Below are 22360 nucleotides of genomic sequence, written 5' to 3'. Positions count from 1 at the left end.
ACAGTTATATTCCATGCGTCATTTGCAATAGATCACTACAAAAGTTATAATTTATTCGTGGTTGAAAAAAAAAAAAAAAGCAAAAACCAACTAAAAGTGTTGCACATTGTGTAATCGTGTGAAGGCCGTTGAGAGGATAATTTGGGCCCAGTACCAATAAAAATGATTCTCTGACCCTAAATTAAGACACTTCTAAAAAAACGCACTATATCCATAAAATACGAGATAATTTCATCAAGAATCCCTGCCCTTTGAAAAGGTTGAAAAGTTAAAGGGGGTCCCATACTTGATTCAAGTATCGGGTATGAGAAGATAAGGTTCTCATTGTACTAAGCCTTCGGCACTAAGGAGAGTAGGGTGGCCAGTTCCTTTCTCTCGGCCGCCTTTACTTCAGCAACTACGCCCACCCAATTTATTACACCCTGGGTAAAGGTGAGCGGAGTTTTTCAACAACCAGCTGAAGCCGAGAGCCGAACACGGTTTGCATAATTGGAAAGCCAACGCTTTATCCGTTGCGCCATCCCACCACCAACCCACAGTTTACGGGTTGGCGGTGGTGAAAAGGTTAGCCTACGGGTTCCTAAAGTCATCCAAAACCAGAGTTCAAAAATATACCCTCGAACTCCCGTGTCAACGCTACTGCATGCTTCACGTGTGAAAGAAGCTATTATCTTCCATTTGGTTTGACAGTACCTTCAATATTTGTTTTATCAAATCAAATTTGCTTGTAAATCCCGAATTTGTTTCAATAGTTGGTGGAAAATTTTTTTTTTTAAACTATTGATAGCCATGGCATTAGATAATAATCAACGTAGAATTCATTACGCGTAGCCCAAGTGCATGAAAAGTCAAAGCTTTCTGCATAAGCCTAGCTAGGTGAAAAACGTAATTCGACGAAGAAAAAAGGAGCTATGCTACAGTAATCGTATTTTTTAATGTTTAGTAGCCTACTACAGGCATTCAAAAATTCTAAAAAACAGTGCAAATGTTGATTAAAGCTGTGAGTTGGTTTTGAATAGGAACGATGGATTCTTCAGAAAAAAAAAAGAACAACTCAGCTAGCTAAACTCGTTCTTTGAACGTTGAATTAACGAAAAAAGACGGAATCTGCGAAAAAGACGGAATCTGCGAAAAAGACGGAATCTGCGAGCTAGTGATTGATTTTTGGACTTTAAAAGCAATAGTAATATGTTTGTTGGACCTAGTATTTCTTCATTGAGGCTATTTCATAGAATCAAGTCACACGTTTTTGTTCTGAAAAACGTTTTTCTCTGTAGCCGTCAGAAATAGTTGTCTGAAATACACAGTTGAACGTTCTGATTGCTTTGGTGCATTGAAATGCAGTTATGTCATCACTATGCACCACTAATGCTGACAAGTAATCCAGTATTCCATTACGGCGAATTAACTAAGGATTATTAATCAAAGCCCAGGGAAATATTTGGTCATGTGTTACAGTTATTCGGATTCAAAACGCAATTATTAACTTCCTTCCTAAAGTAGTGACGAGGCATTAACTATTATGGAACACTGACATCTCAGGAAACATCGGTTTCTATATTTAGTGTCAGTAAAAAAGAATATTTCAGCGGTTTGACATATTAGTCGGTAAGTAATTTGACAAAATCTAACGACATGTTGCTTGGACAATGTTCTCAGAGATGTTTTTGATACGAAATTACGTTTTAACATCAGAGAATTAACGTCTCAGCCAGCAAATTAGTTTTGCATTGATTCAACGTTTAAGAAAAGTAGACTTCATCATCATCGGCCATGCCTGAATAGGGCGTCGGCTACCGCGATTTTCCACAACGATCAATCGTCTATTGATGTTATTAAATTTACAAAACTCTGGTTTGGCCATGTTAAAAAGATTCTTAAAAATTTTCAAACCTGAACGCTTCCGGCGCCTCTGACCAGGACTCCGCTCCATCATTACCGAGTGCTCAATTCCTGGCTTACGACAGACATGACTGATGAATGTCATTTGCCTTTTTTTTTTTTTATAATAGAATGGAATTGAAATTGAATGTTTATACACTTCATATACTAAAAAAATGACCAATTTTTACGAATAATCCATCTTTGATATATTAGGTTGCATATATTATATATCACAGTGGGTAGCCTACTAATAAGTTTAGAACTAACAGTGTGTTCAGACCAGGAATTCTTACTCAGGGATGCTAATGATGTCACCACTGCGACGTACGTAAAGGGTTAAAATCTGTGATTTGTCTAATGTTTTTACCCCCATTCTGGGTTAGGTGAATATTTTTTTTTAGCCATCCAAGAAGGGAGTGTGATAACAAGTTGCGGCTTTCAAAGTGGTGCCAACAAGGAAAATTTTATGAACCAAACAATAACCAAAGTTAAACCTGAACAATTGGCAATTGTTGACGTCTATTCGGTTTTTGTTTCAAGTTCAGAACGAAACAAAATATTTTAAAACTTGGGTAAGCTGCCGTACGTTTTTTTTTAAGTTTATTTTAGCCTTTTGATTGATTGAATCTTTATCCTCGGACCGGGAAAGCTTCTTGCAGAGCTTAATCCTGGCAGTTTCGCATACTTGTAGAGGCTTTGAACCATTAACGCAGGCCCGGTCACCGAGATTGACAGAGTGAAGTTTCCGATTGTTCAAGTCTTGTTGCTGGGGAATCATTCCATCCATTAGATGCTGCTAAATTGGCGAGCAATCCTTAAGGTGCGTTGCTCAAGCGCACACCCCAAGAGTCGAACCAGCGCCGCTTGATCTTGAAGTTTCCTCGTTCCAGAAGTTAAGCGCTAACCAACTGAGCTATCGGGGCGCGAATTTTTCCATGATTACCCTTTTAACTGCTGTGTAACGTAGACTAAAGTAGTCTAGTACGTGTGTCAGATTACAGCTAGTCTGTTTCTGTTATCACGTAGGCTATGTATGAAAATATATTCCGCCAAAAGTGCATTGAATCATCAAGAAATAGGTTATGTTTGAAACGTCCTTTCGGTAAAGCAGGCTTACTTGTAAAGCATTGCTTCTATTTGAATCATCATCATCACGTACCGTCTCCGATCCGAAGGTTGGCTGTCATTTTCTTCCACAAGTCACGTTCTTCTATTTGAATAAGATGCCGAAAAAACACATTTACGATGGCGAAAGCTTTGTCAAAAATTGCACAAGTTCCACAACTTGACTGATTTTATTTATGTTAGCTACATATTTAGTCGAGAATACGCGTCGACCAGGTAGCCCACATGAAATGTCTGTTCTGTTTAAAAATCAATGTTGCATTTGACTGTTTGCTCACAATCCTCTTATTTTTTCCACAGTGAGCTATTGCATCAAAGAGTATTTACCCGTTTTGGTGGCTTGGCCATTATTTTTCTTTGTACCTATTGCTTCACCTCGAATCAGTCTGGCAATGTTTTCATTTGTTAGTGGTGGATATCAGTGGTGGATATGGAACAATGCACGCACGTGGTGACATTTTTAAACAATGGTTGAAGCGCCAAAGACACTGCATAAGTGCATATAAGATGTGCACACCAAACGACTCTACTTTACTAGTATAGAGTCTCGGATGCCTATTGCAATAAATTCCAGCTGGTAAAATTGGTTTTGCTTGAGTTTATTTAACGTTTACAGTGGCAAAACATCAAAGGACTGATGGTACTTAAATAGAACAATTTACATTAGGTGAGAGGATAATTTGGGCGCGGTACAAACGAGATTTTCGGGCCCCAAATAAAGAGACATCTCAGAAAAACACAATATATCCAAAGAATATGAGGTCGTTTTCTGGGCCTTTTAGAAAGGTTTCGGGCCCCTAAAATCATCCCAGGCTCGGGTGAAAAAAGTACCCTTTGGACCCCCTGTCAACGCTACTGTGAAAAGCCTAGTCTCCATTGACGATGATGATACCACGCAATGGCTAACCAACGAGTGCCCTGATATATAGCGAAACGAAAGAAAAAAGGACTGATTTTTTGTGAAACGAACTTCTCTGGCTGTTGCGATGACGCTGACAAAATTGCTTTTCTGCTTGTTTATTTGGAAACACAAAATAAAAATATTTATGCAAATCGGCCTTAAGCATAGTCTTGAGATAGGCTACAAAATATATTCGATTCGACAAATATATTAGGCTAATCTGTTTGATAGCTGAATGTCATGGGATTGATTGATCTTATCATAGCGACATGATGCAACACTTATGAATCCAATAGATCCCAGCAAACAAAATTTGCCATTTTTCCATCGTTTCAACGTCTGGCAACGATGAGACGACATTGACAATGGCAACTTTTGTGGTTCAGTCATTTAAGCTATTATGACAAGCAAACGAATTGTGCTCTCCTTTCAAACCTTACAAAAGATCCAAAAAAATAGACATAGGCATTTAAGAAGGCTTGTGATTAGTTGTTGAACTTGACTTTGAATCGGTTGGCATTTGAACTGCCCACTCGACGTCTTCATCAGTTTTGAATGGGGTAATAAATTCTGAATGACGAATTCCAGTTGAAAATTGAGGGGGTCTTGGATGGTCTATTACTACTAGCTCCGGGTAATAATTTCCGGGTCCAGGTATTTTAGTTTTGTCTCCTGGCATATACCTTCTCGCCAGCATAGAATACATGGGAGCACGCTGTCTGTAGCTGTTAGGATCCACAATACTATAACGGGCTGCTCCAGGAGTTTTGGCAAGATCTTCAGCAAAACTTCCTGTGAGGCATCTTCCAGTCATAGAATAACTTGCGCTTGCTATTTTATTGATGACTTTGCTACCTAACAAACTTGGTAAAGCGTAATTGTTTGGAGCAGGGTAAGAATCGCTTCGGCGAAATCGAGTTCTTGATCCCATTGAGTATTTTGGAGCATGTTTCTCTCCTTGCGGATGAACTTTTTCGTTTTCATATTTTCCTGGTCCTGGAGTGTCAAATGAATTTACGTCGCGGTGACGTCCTAAAATTGAATATTGAGGTGTCCCATCTTTTCCAGCTCGGGTATAACGCGGCTCTATATAATATATAGGTCCGGGACTGCACTTATTATCTGTTAAAAATGAACTTTCAAGTTTTTTTCCAAACGAATATGCAGGTTTCATGTGCCTCGTGCAATCATGACCTTTGTATCCACATGTTGAAGGGAGATTATATCTTCCAGCTCCGGGGCCTCTTAATCTTGCAGCAATCATAGCAGTTTGTTTTGAATTACCTTCGGCGTTTTCCATGTTGGCAGTTTTTAAGCTTACTTATTTATAAAACATTATTTTTGTATGATCTTTTTACAGTTTGATTTGCATAGGCAAAATGTTTATGACATCACTATAATAATGCTTATGACAACACCACGCAATGATTGCAAATATTTTTTTCTTTTTCAAATGCTAAAAACACCTTTTGATGACTGAAAGTAGGTAAAATTTCGACCTGGCTATATTTATCCACTAGTTGCGGCAAAAAAAGCATTGCTTCTTGACATGTGTTGCCAAAGTTAGGGCTTGTTCTCCATCTAAGACAGCAAAATTTCCCAAATTACAAATTGTTGTCGTCAACAGCCATGACGTAATAGTTTTGTCAGCTTCGGTATGTTTGGCATAATTATGCTGTTTTTCGTTGTGATGGTGAGATATCAAAACAAACTGAATATTGCACATCTTTTTGTGCATGCCAGTATTTTGTAGCATCACATAAACAATACAACTTTATTGGCCGCATTGTCTTGGGACTGCTTTCCATTCAGTGGCACTTAATAGATGGAACAATTCACATATTACAACAGTTCAACAGTCAGAAACTCCACTTTGTCAATCTTGGTACACGGCCTTGCCTCAGTGGTTCAAAACTTTATATACAGATAGCCAGGGCCTGATTAAGGCTCACGGGGGCCCGAGGCACAGCTAAGTTTAGGGGCCCCTATTGGCAATCGCTTTCGATGCAGAGCAGGAGTGCTCAACTGTTACTGCAAAATCTTTACACAATTTGAAATTGTTACTCAAAAATAACAAGTGTGCACATACTGGCACAATAACTTTTACTACCTACGCCTACGGTAGGGGAAAGTGCTATGAAGTGGACCGGCTGATAATTTGGACCACTGCTGTTTTTTCAATGACTGAAGTAAATAATTTCATGGTTTGTGAACAGCTTGAATTAACCTTTCTTACTGACCTACTGACCTAGTTTTTACTACTGTATTTCAGAATTCAGATTCAAAGGATTGAGGCTTGAGCCAGGGTTGTCAGATTGGAATAATTGATTCCAGATCTGGAATCAAAACGAACTGTCTAGTAGAGAAAAAAAATGTCTGGAATCTGGAATAATTTTTAGAAGCAAATTGGGATTGTTTAGACAAGTCTAGATTGTTTCGGTAATTGTCTTTTTTTCATTGCATTTAGTAGCTGCAACGCGTGCACGTAACTTTCTGCCCTAGTTCCGTCTCTTTGATTGAAACTTTGTTGCTGAATTGCACGCTCTCTGGCACGAAAGCCTGTCTGTGAGAAGTGTGACGCAACCTAGTTAGCTGACAGGACTTTCCGCACACTTAACACTGGGTTGTATTTCCACGTATGTTAAGTTTACTTTTAATCTGTTATGTTTTTAGGTTGTTACAGAATGCAGTACCATAGTTATTGTTAAGTACCGCTACGATATTTATTGATTTTCATATTTTGTTGCATCAAAGCAGTTAGATAAGAAGTTCAAAAATCCAAGCGTATGTGAAGTTTATTGTAGGAAGAATATGGCTCTACGCAGTGGCGTATCCTGGTGGGTTGAGCAAGGGATTGAAGGGAAGCAATAAAACTCGTGGGGGGTAAGAACGTTCCGAAGGCACGCGTATTCTAGGGGGTCCGAGGGCATGCCCCCTGAAAAAATTTTGCAAAATTACACTCAAATAATGGATTATATGTAGTGCTTTTGGAAACAATTTTAGGGTAGGCTAATATTTGTATGTACGTACGGTATGAAATTTTTTAGCAGATATCCAGCGATTAACTTATTAAAGGTAGCTCTTACACAAACGGGCAAAAACTGGGCAAGGCTTCTCAGCAGGAGGCAACCCTACGTACATTTTTCAAAAATTCTAATGATATAAAGAAAAAAACAGTTGCTCTTTCGCTTGCTGCACGTTCATTTGTCAGCATACATCGTTTACACTGCCAATCATTTGACAAACTTTTTCAACAAGCACGCAGGCACAGACATAAAATTGGGGTGAACAAAGGCTACAAAACTTGATAAAAAATGTGCTGGCATCATCTTATCTTAGGGATATTTTCATTTCAACATGAAGATTCTCACCACTACTTATTGTAAGTAATGTCATATTTACAATATACACTGCGTATTTAATGGTATTTTGTTTTAGACTTGAGATGAAATGTCTAGAATAAATTTAGAATAATTTAGAATCAAACTGGCATGCAATCTGGAAGGGAAGGCTACAACTAATCTGACAACCCTGGCTTGAGCTAGTTCTTTGTTGTTGCTAGAGGTTTTGGGGGTCTGCCATGTTATTTTGCTGGTCCAAACTATTGAGAATTTTTCAAATATTGCTACAGTTACAAAATATTATACAAAAGTAATCTGCAGGAGAGGCATTGCTAATGACTATCTGCCAAAATCTTGAAGAAATGTCCACTGTTTAAGTTTATTAATTCTAAATGACACCAAGCAACATAAGATTATGCTAACTGTAATATGGACCACCTAACTGTTTGGTGATATGGACCAGTGGTCCAGGTTATGGTCAATTGGTAGAAATTTGTTTCTCAGTAATGAAGACAGGCATAGAAATGAAGTTCCATGAGATTTATGCATTTTTTTTTAAACTTTTTAGAGTGCATCATAAAATATATTTGTAACTTGCTTTCTTATAGTGATAAAAGCTACTACCAGTAATTTGCATAATCACTAATGATATAAACAATTTGATTAAATTCTGATGACATGTCTAAGCATGGAAATTGGATTTAAATGCAGGAAATGGATTTAAAAAAGCAGGAATTTACCCCCATTAATCCTCTTGTATTTGATGAAAGTGATTTTCACTCAGCTGAAGTTACTGACAAGCCTCATGAAGTAGACACCTCTCCAAACAATGTAGCCTATCACCGCTGATAATTGATGATCAAGATATGTCTACTCAAGATGCAATTTCTCGAAACATTTTACCTTTGTTACAAGATGTGGTAAACATTGAGAAAGTGGCAAAAAATTCTATCATGTCAACAGAATTAAATGCCGGAACTTTAGCTGATGCACCGTATGAAGCAATCTCACAAGCACCAGAACCATCGTCATTGAGTGTTAAGAACTTACAATCTTGTTCAGTTAGCATTTCATGCAGGGTATCTGTCGAGGACATTATGAGCCCACTTCTAAAATAAGTTACAAAGGGAAGAAAACGTAGAAAAACTACAAAGGCTACTGTGCTGACAGGTACGTCACACAAACATAAAATCAAGTTCACAGAAAAAGCTAAACCAGCAAAACAAGTGAGAAAAGGCTTAACCTTTAAGTTTTCAAAAAAGAAAGGTATTCCAAGCAATGCTGCTTCTGCATGCACTTGTCTTGTGTGTGACGAGTCCACTGATGAGGATTGGATTCAGTGTTGTACTTGTCAGTGCAAGAAATTGGCCCATAAAAGTTGTGCTGATATATCAAATGCTCATTTTTACTATTGTGACAACTGTGCCAACGATCAATGATTTGAAACTTGTTTGAGATGGCTATCATGAACGTTTCAGACTATTTTTATTTATTGAGTGTTTGTGTTCTATTTCATGCCTTTGAAGTTTGACTTCCTTGATATATTTACTTTCACATGACAACGGTCCATATTACAGTATGGTGGTCCATATTATGAAACAGGGTGGTCCATGTTAGAAACTGAGTTGATAATATGGATCACTATATAAAAAAAACTATAATGTAGTTCTCTTTTGTGTTATGTTTTTTTGATTGGAATTGTTTTTGCAAACCAACTAGCCTGTAACTAATCAAATAAAGTTAGTTTCACCCCAATGTTGTGGATCTTTTTAAAAATATTAAGATTTTTCATTAGGTGGTCCAAATTATAGTACTTTCCCTACTAATGTAAAAAAATGGAGGCCTCCAAAACCAGGGGGCCTGAGGCCTGTGCCTCGTGTGCCTCATGGTTAATCGGGCCCTGCAGATAGCCAGAGATGTACGTATACGCCGCAAATTCTACGCCGTAGACTTTTTGTTTACGCTAACGCTTACGACCACATTTTTTTGGATAGTTGTCGCTTGAGGCTACGCCGTAAAGTTTTCGCGTTTTTTTAGCGTATAGTGTCAACGTATACTTTTTAAAATCTTAGCTGTTGTTTGCATTTTTGATGATGATGCGGATTTTATACTCGCCAGCGCCACACATCCGAATTACAGGCTTTCGTGGTGGTTTGCCTGATGTCAATCCAGTGGAAATTCGAAAAATGGCCACTTGCCACCCATCAAAGTTGTTAAAAAACTCTGAGGCTGAGAACCACTTCAACCAGACGGAGGAAGCCAGCGACAACGAACCCCGTGGGCTACTCCATGCTCTTTATGACGACCCTCGCGAAGACAGCATAGGCCAGCTGTAAAAGCGTAGGCTACTTGGAAGAGAGGCCACACAAAGGACCATTAACCGTTGGCGTTTTTCCAACGAAAGATTTCCAAAATCCATTTTTTTGCTACAATACGCCAATACCTTCCAGCGCTGCAGTTGAAAGAATGTTTTCAATGGGCAAAGACATATTGAAACCAAAACGGAGCAAAATGTCCGATAAACACTTTCAGATGCTTGTGTTTCTTCGTGGAAATTCAAAATAAAACTTGTTTGTTTCGAGTGGTTTATACCGTGTGAATGTTTGGCACCTAGCAAACAAAATGAGTTTACGCTAGTTGTTGGCAACCAAATCTGTAAGATACAGTAGGAAAGTTGTTTCAATTAAGCAGCCTAGTGTCGGAATTACCTGAACTCCTGTTTGATGGGGGCATAGCCTACGTACCTGTGTATTTTTGCATGTGAAACTGTGATTATTTCTCACAATGAGTTTGGACCACAAAACTTGGTAAAAGCTTCTCTGGATTTTTGCTTAGGCCTAGCCGTGACACATCGTACAAATTCAAATATATTTTGCCTAGCCACAAATACGCTGCTATCTCAAAGCACTCGTAGCCAAGGCTAAATTTAAAACTAACTGAACAATTCTTCTTCTTGCGTATGAGATTGCTGTTTTGATTTGTTGTCATTCGCTTGATTGCAAGAATCAATTACCAGGGCTCACCACTAGGAGGTTGACAACTTTTTCAGTAAACAGTTTAATTTACTGAAAACTATAACTGAATGTAGGCTACGCAGTGGCGTTGACAGGGGGGTCTATAGGGTACTTTTGGACCCGGGATCATTTAGGGGCCAGAAAGCATGAAGAAACCACAACGTATTCTTTGGATGTAGTGCGTTTTTTCTCTAAATGTCTTGATTTGAGGCCCAAAGTAACCTCTCAACGGCCCTGAGGGCTGAGGCTATGTATTATTTTATCACCATCACCATAAACAGCGCCCTGGTGCATAGTTGGCTCTGTGGTTTTATTTATTGTCGCTCTGCAACTGCAAGATCGTTCAGCGACATGGCTCATTTTTAATTTTATATCATGTTTACGATGTTGTCACATTACTACACGACTTATTTTCACTGCGTTATGCAAGAAAGAACACAATCCGTATCGTTTTCAAAGTCTTCAGTATGACCCGACATGAAATCGATCTCAGACCTACCAGCACAAGAGCGGCTGAGCCGATTCCAATAACCACTCGGCTACTGAGCTGGTGGCTCTGTGGTTGTGGCGCTAGCCTATATAACGCTGTTATTGCACCGTAATATAATTTAAACAACCAAAATGAAACTTTTGTCATTGCAATGATAAAAGTATTTTATTAATTAATTAATGAAAAAAATAAACGTTAGTGTAACAGTGTTGAAATATCACTTGAAGCAGTTTGGTCAGCTATGACGTAGGCTACCAGCTTCCACACAAAGCTTCCACGTTGGCACATAACTGTCAAAATATTATTGCTCACAAATTTGATATTTAATTTCAAGAGCAATGCAAGCAGTCTGAACAGCTACTACAAATGCGTTTAGTTTCGAAGCAAAACAATCGAATATTGGCACATCACAATCTGAAATGTCTGAAGAAACAAAGTTTAAACATGAACAAAAACTTTTCAAACATGACTGTAATTGACCCTCAGAACATATTGATCGAAGTTTGGAAATACAAATATTCGAGGCATGTAATTTGTTCAAATAATCCACCAAGTATGATTCCATTTTTCCTGCACCTTCAATAACATGTTCTTGTCTGAGAGTCTTATCCAAAGTACTCACAGCAGCCCAGCAAACATGCTTCAAATCGTCTCTCACATGAGGTGCTTCGTAAGGAACTATAAGAGACGCAATCAGTGCATTGTTGTTTTTGACATGAACAAAAGCTTTGTTTTTGACAGAGACAACTGCTATTCCTTCTATGTAACCCATGCATAACTTTAAATCTTCATTAAGATGGCCTACTGTTTTGGCTGCAGTTACACGAGTCAATGCCTCCATTGGCTGTCTCCCAATCCTATCAATAACTATGACACCATGCGTTTTGAAAAAATGCTTCAGTTCCTCAGAAATAACTTTTTGGTTGAAAACAACAAAAATATTGTTGCAAACAATGCTTTGTGCAAAATCTTGCAGCTTTTGAGAGAAAATTTTATCAACAACATCAACACTTTGATCTTTCCAAGAAAAGCTGTCCGCAAGGTCTGTCACAGTCAGAGAAATGTTCAATACAGCCACATTCATATTTCTACACGATGCAGGGCATTTGAACAGCTCTACAATGCCCTCTTGTGTGTAATGATGTAAGTCAAGCAAAAGTCCATTGTATAAACTCAAGTCATCAAAATCTGAACTTTGTATGAAATGAATCGCAGGCCAAGTAATAGATACGTTTTTTGAATTTTCTGGCATACATTTCAAATAGGCATTCAATATCACCATGGATAATCTTTCAGTCTGCTGTGAGCTGAATGACAATACTGGTTTAGTTGCAAGTACATTGCTCAACAACGTAGTCAAAGGTTTAACTTTATTGATTTCAATCTTATGTATAATTTTGCAATTTTCTATACTTTTTATGTGTGAATGAACTAGAAACAAATACTGGCGAAAACATTGTGCAATTAGACAAGAAGATAAATCAGATTTTAAACCATTTTCAACAAGAGCAATGCACAATAACAGACAGTACAAACCATGGTCATAATGTAATTTTAAGTGCTGTTTCACGCTGGAAACAATTAATTTAATCACTGCGTCGTCAATATCAAACAAGGTGCTGTCAAGTAAAAGTGTTGATGAGCTACCAACCCTAACATCTTCGCTCTGTTGACTTGAAAATAGTTTTGTGCGAGACTTCGGTCCGTAAGATGACTTCAGTAAATGTTTCAATTTGTTTAAAGTCTTTATTGTGGATTGCGACTTCAATAACTTAATTCTCGGGCATGTTGCACTTGTTTTGTTTGTTTCCATGGATACAAGGATTGAACACAGATATAGATTTAAAACAGTTTTCCAACCTTTGTATTGTAAGTCTCAATACATTTCAATAAATTTTCTATTGCATGCTACTTGTAGGCACATACCTACATCTCTCTGAAGCTTAAAACAAACAAATTGAACTGTCTGTGCAGCAATAATATCATAATATGCAACATTAAAGTAAGCCACCCACACTGCCACAGTCAAAAATGCTAGATCCTACAAGAAATTGAAAATTACTCACACACCCCTAATGCAGATTTTTGTTAAGTTTTTTCAATTCTGCGAAGTGTGCAAATTAAGTACTGATACGGAAACCTTTGTGACTGACAAAGCTAAAAGGTACCAGTATTTTACTTAAAACGTTGCAAAACAGATCTGCAACTAACACAAAAAAGAAAGCTAACTGAAACCAAAAATGATGAGGATGAAATAAACTCATCATAGCAATAATAAACCTGACAAAATTCCTGAAACAAAAGAAAAGGTGTCAGCGGCATAGCCAAGTGGCATGAATGTCTGCATAGAGCTTAAAATAATGTTACTATGTCATGACAAGACACTTAATGTCTTGCCAATATAATAGAAGCAGCTGAAACTCAATGATTAGAGTATATGTATCTTTGCTGCTTCCAGTAGTCTGTTGTGTTGCAGCTGTCATCATAACATACTGTCACAATAGGCACAAAAAACATGATTATTATGGCAAAACTATAATGCTTTAACAAATGGCAGGGGTCCCACGCTAGTGTTGTTCAATTTTATTATGATTTTATGCTCAAAACAGGCTATTTTTTATGCTTTTTTTATGATATTCAGTACAATTTTATGGCTTTTTTATGTTTTGAGCAGATTTTTAAGATCATGTACACAACAATTGCACGACTTGGAATGGTAAAAATACAATCGTTAAAAACTGTTTTGGTCTAAAAATTAACAAAACTATTTTAAACCAACATTTTTTACAGCAGCAGTGCTTAATACTTATTATACTGAATTCAGAACAACCACACCACATTCTTTCAATGTAAAATACTTAAATATGAAAACTGCCAGGTATAGTACCTCTGTAAAATTTTCAGCATTAGACTTTAAAAATGAATAACATTGCTTCGATTCACAATACAAAGTGGTTGTTTATGAACATTTGGCCACATGTTCGTAACTCAAAACATGCCCTACATTCTACAACTTTCCAAAAATTATACTGAAACACCACTTTTCCACTTCACAATAAAACACAATTGGCCACAGTGAGAAATGCAATTAAATTTAAAAAAATCAAACAAAGGTATAAAAAGTGTAACACAAAGGCTGCCCTACAGTCTACAATGTTCAAAAAACTTTTGAAAAGCCACTACTCCACTTCACAAATATGCAAAGTATGGTGAGCAGTAATAACCCTTACGTTTCACCCCAACTTCACTTTTTTCAATTTAAGGGCAGCCAGTTCTTTATCGCACCGACGCTTTCTCTCAAGGCCAATACTAATTTTCGCCAACGCAGACAATAGTTCGTTTTTATGAAGTATTTTACTAGAAAGAGCATCTTGCAGCTTAGCATTCCCTTGCTCAATAATTTCCTCTGCAGTCTTCAACTCAATCTCGCATCTCTCAATATCATCATTCAGCAAGGCCTTACGTGACAACTTTTCTGTTTCAATTCCTGCAGCATCTTCTTGCTCTTGGCAATTCTGCCTCTCCCGTTCTTTCAAAATGTTTGTTTCTTCCAAAAAAGCCATATAATTACTTCTTGCTCCTTTTACTTGTTGCCGAAGTTCTTGTGTGATAGGACATTTTAAAGTGCCTCCAAACTTATCGATCCATTCTTTAACAATTTGCAAAGATAGCCTACAATGGTTTCTTCTTGTATTGTGTAGCCATGGCTGGCAAGTAAAGCCTTATTAATTGAAAAGCCGCGTTCAGGAGCAGCATTTCCGTGACTTAATGCGCAAACAGTTAGAGCAAGATTGGTAAGTTGGGTGTATTTTTAGTACCGTACCATTTTTGTCAAGCAAATGTCCTATTTTTAGCCAATAATGGTCAATTTGTTTGTAGCTTGATTGAGGGTTTTCATACTCATCAGCCGGCAGCAACCCACATCTTTCTAAGGCATCTTGCCAATAGGAATATTTACGTTGACTTTTGGAAGTTGTAGGCTCATTAGTGGTATCACTTGTGCTTTTTTATACCATTCCTCTTTAACATCTTCATACTGGTACGTCAGCCACTGGTCCCTAACCTTGTCGCAAAGCTCTTCTGCTGTTGTTGAGTTAGGAATGTCATAAACAGATGAAAGACGTACTTTCATCGCACTAGCCACTCTAATGGTCAAATTTGAGATGGCATTGGTAGCACCATGTGCACTTCGTTTCTCTGGGTGAAGATACTGAGCATATTTCAGTATTGGTCGATTCAAAGGCAAATGATCAATCAGATATTTGATAGATTTTTTGTAGAAATTCATGCACCAATTTCTGAAATTCGTTTGGTCTGATCTGAAATAATTGGGTCTAATAGCAATTGCTTTGGAATCTTTAGTACCAACATCAATTAAATTCACAGGCTTCGAATTTTCGTTCTTCCCAACATCAATTTCAATATTTATAGTAGCATTTTTTATGCCAATGGTCAAATTTTATGACAATTTTCTGACTTTTTATGATGGGGGTGAAATTTTATGCTATTTTATGATTTTATGCCGTGTGGGAGCCCTGACATGGTTGCATCACATGTAAGTTTGCCAATCATGAAAACAAATTTTGGTCCACACTACTTTTTTATTTACATACATAAAGAACAACTTATACGCTGGTGAAAATGATTGGAAATGGTGACATCTGTAGTTGAAAAATTTATTGTTTGTAACCACTTCAATATGAAACTAAACAATGGATAAACAGTGATTTGTGCTATTTTAATGGATCAAACATGCTTTTCACGCTTTTGTGCCACATTTTTAATTGTACTTCATGTTGTTACATAATACAGGTCATTAGATTATTTTTTTTAACTCTGTTGGAATTTGAGACATTTTCTAGGATGACTTTTATTTGCCAAAACAAGATGTGGTTACATTTGCGAAACAAACTGTTCATGCAATCTTACCGTATCTCATATTGTAGCTAACCGTAGGCTTCAATCAAGTTTAGTTTCAATGTAAATATTTAATAGCCTAGTTTAAGGAATGCCTTATCGTGTGCACAACATAATTACAATTTGTTGACACTTCCTTACAAAAATAAGCATATGATTTACAAATATCTTGAGAACAAATTTATACAACTGAGAGAATGTTTCCTGAATCCTGACGCTGCCAAACGAGTTTCTCCACAACAGCTTCGAAAATTCCCCAGTTGCAATAATATTTCACCATCATTTCATAATCATAAAAACATCTTAAAAATAAAAATAAAAGCTGGCGAGGTGTCCGTTTCGACCTTTCCGAAAGCTTAAAATGTGCTGCATTATAACATTTTGTTCCAAGCAACTTTGATATATTGTGAAAATCGTCATTTCTAGAGGGGGAGCGATTGACTAGTGGACTGCATTGTCGTCTCGTTGTTTCCTTGTCAGTATGAAAACATGTGCAACTTTTGGATTGTGTAATTTTTATATTAGTTGCATATTTCAAACATGTATATACTATGTTATTGTTTCTAACAAATAAATCATTGGTTGAATAATTACATGATTGATATATTTTCATATTGAAGAGAGGATTTTTTTTTGGCAACACTAAACTAAACTGTACTCGGGATTCCCCAACTTCGACATCAATGTTGTTTTTTTTATTTTGGAAGTGTAAGGTTGGATCTGAAGGAAATATTCATATTTTTGTTTTGTTTGTTTGTTTTTCATATCTTTATCCTGCATTGCGGGAAAGCGGACTTGATCGCTATGCATCGGTGTACGCCTTCCGACGTACACCTGATCCACGCTGCAGCCGACGGCAATGTCTGTTTCCGGTTGTCTACTTTATTTATGACTTAAATTTGGTACTACCCATTACTCAAAATCGATCACTGGGTAGAGGCAATTATCGTAAAGTTTTTTGCTCAGAGAAACAACAGCAAGTGCAGGTGGCTGGAGTCGAACATGCAGGCTCTCGACTGCGAGCCCAACGCGCTAACTTAGTTGTGCAGCCAGTGGCGTAAGCTACGCAAGGGGAATGGCAAAAAAACCATTGGGCTTAATATTTGAAATTATTGTATTATTTTATGGCTTATCATGGCTTTATTTAAAATTTTAAATGCATCATCCTCTATTTTTCTTGGTTTTTATGCAAATTTTGCAAACAAATAGCAGCGTTGATAGGATGGTCCAAGGGATACTTTTGGTTTTGGACCTGAATCACGGGTGATTTTGAGGACTCTAAACCTTTCCTAAGAGTTCAGAAACAAAAAAGTTTCCACGAGTTTTTAGATATAGTGCGTTTTATCTTGGTTTAAGACCCGAGAATCTCATTGGTACCGGACCTAAATTATCCTCTTAATGGCCTTGCTCCTCTTTAGTATGAGCGAAACACTGTGTTGAAATTAGTCGATATAATTAATTCGTCGTAAAAAAATACTTCTTCGTTCTATTTTGTTGATCAAAGTCTTCAACGGCAGAAAGTACCGAAGAGTATGCCTGTTTTGGGTCTATTGTAGTTTTAAGATTTATTTCATCTCTTTTGCTGTCATAATCGGAGATATTCAGTTTATTACTTGACATATGTTGCAGCTTGATATTTTGTCACGTGACTTGAAATCCGGCTTGTTTTTATTGCCACTGAACTGGAGTTGGTTGCTGTTTTCACTTCCTTGAATTGTCAACCATTTTTCAGCAAGTAGCCTAGCCTAATAAAGTTTGTAAAGATTTTTTGCACTTGGAAAACGGAGTGGATGCTAGAATTGGTCTCAATGGGAAATCTTTCGGTAGCGGTGAATCGTGGCTGTTCTTATTTTCATGGCAATAACAACCAAATTGAGCTGATCTTTCATTATTATTTTTTATTGCCTGTAAAGATTGATGATGAATTGGAGAGTGTAAAGATACGCCATGGTATGGGCGCGTTTTACTGAACCATACGCTTTTATGACGAATATCTATGCTGACAAATTCATTGTCAACAAGAAATGTGGGAAAATAACTTTTTGAACGAACTTTGTAAAAGTCAGGCTTGCAAGTGGTGTGTTCATTGATATGTCCTCCACAAACGTAATCACGCAATTCATTGCAGAAGGCAGTAGAGCGACAGCAAAGTACATTGTTTCTGTAGAATGCTACAACTTTATGATGAACAGCGAGTTTTACCGAGCAAACTTGCTCTTCATAAGGTTCAGAAGGTTGAGACTTATCCACATCAATATGGACCGTTCTTTGCCACAGTTTGTTCCTGTTTCTTCGATTTTTATTTTCCTGACGGCGATGAAAATAGCGGGCTTGCAATTTTCTTATAGAGATCGCCACGTATTGCAACGTGTTTTCAGACATTTCAAGACCACATTTTAGATCTTGTCTTTAGTATAAATGAGTTTAGTATGCTACTTGAAATGTTATATTTTACTCAAGCGTGTAATTCTTGTTGGACAAACATAAATGATTTCACATTGGTTTTTCTACTCTTTCTCTCAAAAGAGGTTAGAAAAAGCATTTTCTGTCTTAAGAGTTCCTGCAAAAAGATTAATAAATTATCGAATAAATAGAATTACCATAGCCGCTTTGATCCTGTAATTTCATGTAGATAAAAAGTAATATAGCTACCTTGACACAAACCTTTGAAGCAGATATAGGTCTAATTAGTATAGACCTACAGCTATGCCATATTGTTGAAGTTGAAAGCCCAGTTTTAGCTTTGACATCATTGTAATCGTCATCACTCACCATTCACCAATTGTACAAACACAATATGTGGTATTATTCAGAAAGTGTTTTTCAATGTGTTTAGCTTAGCCTACACACAACCTTGACACTGTTTTAGGCTAGAGTTTTGCCAGGGAAGATTGTTCCACTAAATGTCATTTTGCAATCTCAAGTGCTAACCAGATACGACATTCAGTGCCATGTTTATAACTTTTTAACCTGGTTCATAACAATTCCCCACCGGGTGTCGAACCCATGATAACCAAGCACTCTACTCACTACGAAAGTAGGCTTTTAAATATTTGAAATCAGCGGAGCTTGTAGTCCTAGGTGGTGGTGCAATCATTGTGTTGAATAAACGTAAAATGTTATTTCGTCATTGAGCAACATCTCTCAAAGTTTGTTTCCCTTTGACTATAAAAGATATCTTATAGATTTTTTGATTCAGTGAAACTGTGTTTGCATAGGCATCATATAGCTATAAAGTCAGAAAGTAAGTTTGCAGTTACAATAGGCTACAGACGTCTGTACTTCTTTGTCGTATGAGCTTTCTTCCGGATTATATTATGTTTGGGCATGAGGTCATCAGCCACTCGACAGTCTCATCATCCAGGGCCTTCAGTCCAAGCGTTCCATGTGGTGGTTGATGGATTGGGCAGTCATGGACAACATGGTCTACTGTCTGGTCTGTGGCACCACACTCGCATCCGGGTGAGGGAGCCAGGCCCCATCTGCACATGTCTGAACGAAAGCGACCGACGCCGGTTCGTTCGTCTGTTGATGTCTGTTTTTATAAAACACTGACTTCTACTTACGCTAAGTAAATTGAAACTACTCATGTCTTGCATTAAACTGACAACACGACAGACTATCACCCCAAATGCACACAATATGGAATCACCGGATGCATGCTCATTACAGGATCATACTAAATGTGCCGGAAAAAAGAACAAATAGCGTAGATAAGCGAATTACGAGTAGGCTAGTCAAAAAAGAAGTTAAACTTCGGCTGCCACGCACTTTAATCAATGTCAATGGGACACTACTTTTTCATAGCTTAAATGTTGCAATACCATTTAGATATTTTTGCCACATCATTTAACCATCCGTACCTTTGCTTCTAGCTTGTTACGAACGTAGTTTTCTTAACGCTTGTCAAAATTTTATTACTTTGTTTCGCCCGCGTTTGTTTGTAGTGTAATCGGTGCTGTTGATTGGTTCAGAGTGAAGCAGTCGATGCAGAGTGACTACAGGTTGACTGTGCGAATGATAGCACTTTAACCAGTAGCCTACGAACCATCTTTCTACATGACAATGGCACTTTTCATTGGAAAGACAAGCTCGCACACAACACGATTAGTGTGAGGGCAAGTTCACACCAGAAATCAATAATTTACAATTCTTGGCCCCCATCCATATTGCCTGGAGTTGGATCAAAGGATATTAGCCTACATAAAGTAATTTAGAAAAGGCAGTAATGCAGTCTAACAAAGAAGCAATACTGCAGAAAATCGTTTTCTGAAATCTGATGAAGCAGTTTACTAGGGCTACCACATGTCCTCTTTTAAGAGGATTTGTCCTCTTTTTTGAAGAAAAATAAATGGTCCTCCGAGGACACCCAAAAATGCTCAAATGTCCTCTTTTTTTTACATTTTCAGTTTTCAACAGGACTTCATTGTTATGTGACTTTTTCGCAATTTCCAACCATTTCTGCACCAATGCAACATGTTGAATTATAGATTTTCAAAAAAAGCATTTGCGTAGGCTACTATTTGATCTGTTGTTCTAAATAATCTTAGACGTTTTTTTGTCGTATCCAGGCTTACACCCGATGGTTGAAGATTTAGATTAAGTGGACTGGAAGGCAAGGAAGCCAATCTTCGCGTCCACCTTCAGGGACGTTCATTGAAACACTACATTGCTTTGCGATTGTCGTAGGTAGCCAAATGGCGGTCAGCGATGAGTGTGAGCGGAGCTTCAAATCCACTTGTGAGGGAATTTCCTCATTTGAGGATATCTGATCAACAATTTATAAAAAAAAAGAAAAATTGGGACAAACTAAAAAAATTAAGAAAATCCCAAAAATGAGTAAATTACAAAGAAATAAAAAATTAAAAAACGCAAAAACGTGCAAAAGAGTTTGACATTTTAAGGTCCTCACACTTCTAAAATAAATTATTGTTTTACCCAGATTTATTTCATATTGATTCAGCACTTGTAGACGTTATTGATTACCAACGTAATAGTTTGGCTAATTTGTCAAGTGAAGCAAATCGAAAACAATATCCAACTATGCATATAGGGGAAAGCCGTGTAATATGAACTGCTGTTGTTTTCAGAAAACGTGGCAATAAAAATGTTTGACTTTTAACAGCTTGAATTAAGTAAGTTTGCTGGTCATTTGACCGGAAATGTTCTTGTTGAAAGTTGGCGTGTTGCTGAAGTTTTGAGGGTATGAAGGTAGCTTGTGTGATATTATTTTGCAGATGGAGAAATTGTTGTTTTTTTTATCACTATATCGATGGACTTGTAATTTTTTGATTAATATACCCTCAAATAAACTTGATGATGGAAATCACAACAAGTTTTGTTTAAAAAATGCATTATTTAGTTGATTATCAGCATTTTAACTGGAATCACTACAAGTGTGTAACATGAACCCTAGCTGAATGTGTAATATGAACCCAGGTTCATTTTACCAAGTGCTTTATGATGGTGTAATGAATTTTTGTAAACTGGGGTTCTGTAAACTGGGGTGGTTCTGGGTTCTGTAAACTGGGGTTCAGACTTCAATTTTACCAGCATTCTCAATGCAGTGTACGTCATTTGATTAATGTTGCTTATCTTTTTGTGAATTTAATGTTTACATTTAAAAAGTAGTGCATTTTTACTAAAATTGGTGTAAATTATTTGAAAACCTTATGGTAATAAATTTTGTTATGCTGCGCATGTAATGTGGCTTTCTTTAGTGCAGTTTTTGTGTAGTCAATCCACCTCTATTCAGCAATGACTCAAAATTGGTTCATATTACACATCACAGGGGTTCATATTACACAGAGGGTTGTGTAATATGAACTCTTTTGGTAAATTAATAAAATTGAAATAACTTTTTTATTGCAAAATATCACATACTAATATATTGATGGGGCATAGGTATGTATGTTAGCTTGCTGTTCTGTAAATATTGTCCATATTTTCATTGAAGTTGTGAAATTAAGAACGTTTATTATTAGGGGGTTCATAATACACGGCTTTCCTAGCCTGTTGCAAAATAAATCCTTGCATGAATACTTACAACTTATGTAGGTGCAAATGTGGAATGAATTTAATCTATGATGCAATCACAATAGTACAAGGAAGGAAACAGCCTTGTAGTTGAGTTTGTTTTTAGCATCTGATTAACAGCTGTATACAACTTCAATTATATTTCGTGCAAGTAGGTTTATGATTTCGTTAAAGCTGATCTTTTTTTTTTTTTTCTGAAAAAAGTTCAAGCATGGCTGCCTACAGATACTGCCTGCCTCACATTTTTATTACATTATCACATCACATTTTTATTTTGTCACATGAATTTAACAAATCGGCTTGCGAAAAACAAATTTGTCTGGTTATTTTGTGTCTGTTTTTTTCCTGCTTATGTCTATAATTATCCAAAAGGATGTAAAAAATACTTCATACGTAACACTCTACTTGTATTTTACTCGCTGGCCAAACGTGTCCTCTTTTTAGGCGATGAAAATATGATAGGCCTATGTTTACAGCGATGCAGCAATAAATCTCTTCTACTAGGCCTAGCCTACTACTAGCCTACTCTCTAGCAGTTTAGCTAGACTACACTTCGGTATTCTATGCCTAAACTATCTCATACGTTCTCTCGCTTCTGCTACTACAACAAACGTAGCTAATTTATTGCATTATTCATCACAACGTATCATTG

At 37.1% G+C, this 22360-nt stretch overlaps 1 protein-coding gene and 1 pseudogene across 1 annotated transcript; both read right to left on the bottom strand.

Moving 5' to 3' along the window:
- Positions 1-3918: 3918 nt before the first annotated feature.
- Positions 3919-5238, bottom strand: LOC145773419 (ciliary microtubule associated protein 1A pseudogene; annotated as a pseudogene).
- A 5669-nt stretch (positions 5239-10907) lies between these two features.
- LOC145772396 (molecular chaperone MKKS-like) lies at positions 10908-13094 on the bottom strand. Its single transcript, XM_082584276.1, has one exon. The coding sequence runs from the start codon at positions 12566-12568 to the stop codon at positions 11057-11059; it is 1512 nt and encodes a 503-aa protein (XP_082440402.1). The 5' UTR covers positions 12569-13094; the 3' UTR covers positions 10908-11056.
- Between the last annotated feature and the right edge of the window lie 9266 nt (positions 13095-22360).

This window comes from Aplidium turbinatum, chromosome 1 (genome assembly GCF_918807975.1).
Source record: "Aplidium turbinatum chromosome 1, kaAplTurb1.1, whole genome shotgun sequence".
NCBI lineage: Eukaryota > Metazoa > Chordata > Ascidiacea > Aplousobranchia > Polyclinidae > Aplidium > Aplidium turbinatum.
The sequence above is the reverse complement of the archived record's forward strand: the minus strand, read 5'-3'. Positions and strand labels throughout refer to the sequence as shown.